Genomic DNA, 1953 nt, shown 5'->3' on the forward strand with positions numbered 1-1953 from the left:
ATGTCTAATAGTTGGCTTTAAGTTCATGGTGCTACTTTCCCCTCAGCCTCCCGAGTTCTAGGATAATATGTCTGTCTGAGCCACTAGGCCTAGAAACAGGTTAATTTTTAAAACCTAATCTAAAAAAATTAAAGGAAAATCTTCTGGGCTGTTTTGTTTGTTTTCTTTTCCCTGTATGCTTGAAACTGAACCCAGGCCGGGCAGTGGTGGCACATGCTTTTAATCCCAGCACTTGGGAGGCAGAGGCAGGTGGATTTCTGAGTTCAAGGCCAGCCTGGTCCACAGAGTGAGTTCCAGGACAACCAGGGCTACACAGAGAAACTCTGTCTCAAAAAACAAAAACAAAACAAAACAAAAAATCAAAAAAAAGAAAAAGAAAAAGAAACTGAACCGAGGGTCTTGCCTTACTAAGAGTTACAGCCCTTTCCCTCTATAAACCCCTATTCTTACCAACGAAGATTGGGGTACCTTAAACGTTTATAAAAGCACAGGTAGTAATGAAGTTTGATACTGACATAGAAGGCTTAACAAAAGAGAACATGATTGATAAACATGGGAAATTGTATCATCTTGATTGAGATAAATTGTATGTTTAAGCTTCAGTTAGCTGGGCATGGTAATACATACCTGTGCTTGTAGAGCACTTGAGAGTCAGAGGCAGGATGAGCACAAGTTCTGGGTCAGCCTGGGTTATGTATTGAACCCTTATCTCAAAATTAAAAAACAAAACAACCAAAACCATCTAATTAGATTCTTCTCTATATCTGTTAGAATGCTAAAGTTTTGTAGACAGTATGGAGATTAAATATTGGTACACAGGGGAGGTATAGATAAGAGGATCAGAAATTCAAGATAATTTGTGGCAACACTGAAAGTTCAAGGTTAGCCTGCTGACTTAGGAAACCCTGTCTCAAAATAAAGGGGGGGTTATGAGACTAAGGATTAAGGATACAGTGAGAGCATAAGAGATTTTCATAGTAGTGAACAGACTCAAATGAATTTGTTTAAGTTTCCTTGTACAAGTCACTAATCAAGCTGGGGTTGTATGTTAAGTGTGAAGTCAGCCTGGGTTACATAGGATACATACCCTATTAGAAAAACAAACAAAAAGAACCAATAACTAGTGGTAATGTTGTTTTGTATCCTTGGCATTCATTTTATGTAAAAGACAGTGTTATAAAAGCCAAACTTGCCAAAGATACTGTTGTAGCTAAACTAGTGATGTCTTGACCTTTCTATTCTTGATATTATACAAGAATGGGATGTAGACTATGGGATTTGCTGACATGTTCCTTTGTAATCTTTTAGCCAAAGTATCATTTATCTAGATTGACCTGAAACCAGATAGTAGATAATTCAGAGGTAAATTTTTGGGGACTAAAGTCATAGACAGCTAGCTGAACTTTAAATTATCTTTAGCTTTTCTGTGAATATCATACTTCAGGAAAACTGCTTTCATTTTGTTTTGCTTTATTTCAGAAAGAGGATAAGTTGGCACGTTTAGAGAAAGCTATCAACCCCTTGCTTGATGATGATGATCAAGTAGCATTTTCTTTTATTCTGGATAACATTGTCACTCAGAAAATGATGGCAGTTCCAGATGTAAGTAATTTTCATGCCAAATATTGAGAGGATAGTGGTAGAGGATGGAAAGAAGTGCATAGAATGTGTATTAAGAGGTTAAGATAAATGGGGTGATGTATGTCTGTTTGAACTGGGATGTAGTTTTAAATATCAACCTTTTGTTATGTGAATTCATTATCATTGAAAGTAAAGATGCCAAGTGTCATTGAGTATTAAGAGGTTCTTACTTCCTATTATCATTATTTAGTGTACACTCTTGAATAGCCCGCGAGAGCAGAGCTGTCAACTAATAGTAGGTTCTTGATTTAGAAATGCTCATATACAAATAACGCTTTCAACATTTTTATTCCATTATTTATTTGTGCATGT

The 1953-nt window shown here is 36.3% G+C and overlaps 1 protein-coding gene across 1 annotated transcript in view; it reads left to right on the plus strand.

The window, feature by feature from the left end:
• Nucleotides 1–1953, plus strand: part of Taf1 (TATA-box binding protein associated factor 1) — a 61820-nt gene that overhangs the window by 41501 nt on the left and 18366 nt on the right. The window contains 1 exon segment of the mRNA XM_031369008.1: nucleotides 1445–1602. Coding sequence (XP_031224868.1) covers nucleotides 1445–1602 — 158 coding nt within the window.

This window comes from Mastomys coucha, chromosome X, assembly GCF_008632895.1.
Source record: "Mastomys coucha isolate ucsf_1 chromosome X, UCSF_Mcou_1, whole genome shotgun sequence".
In the NCBI taxonomy this organism is placed as follows: domain Eukaryota; kingdom Metazoa; phylum Chordata; class Mammalia; order Rodentia; family Muridae; genus Mastomys; species Mastomys coucha.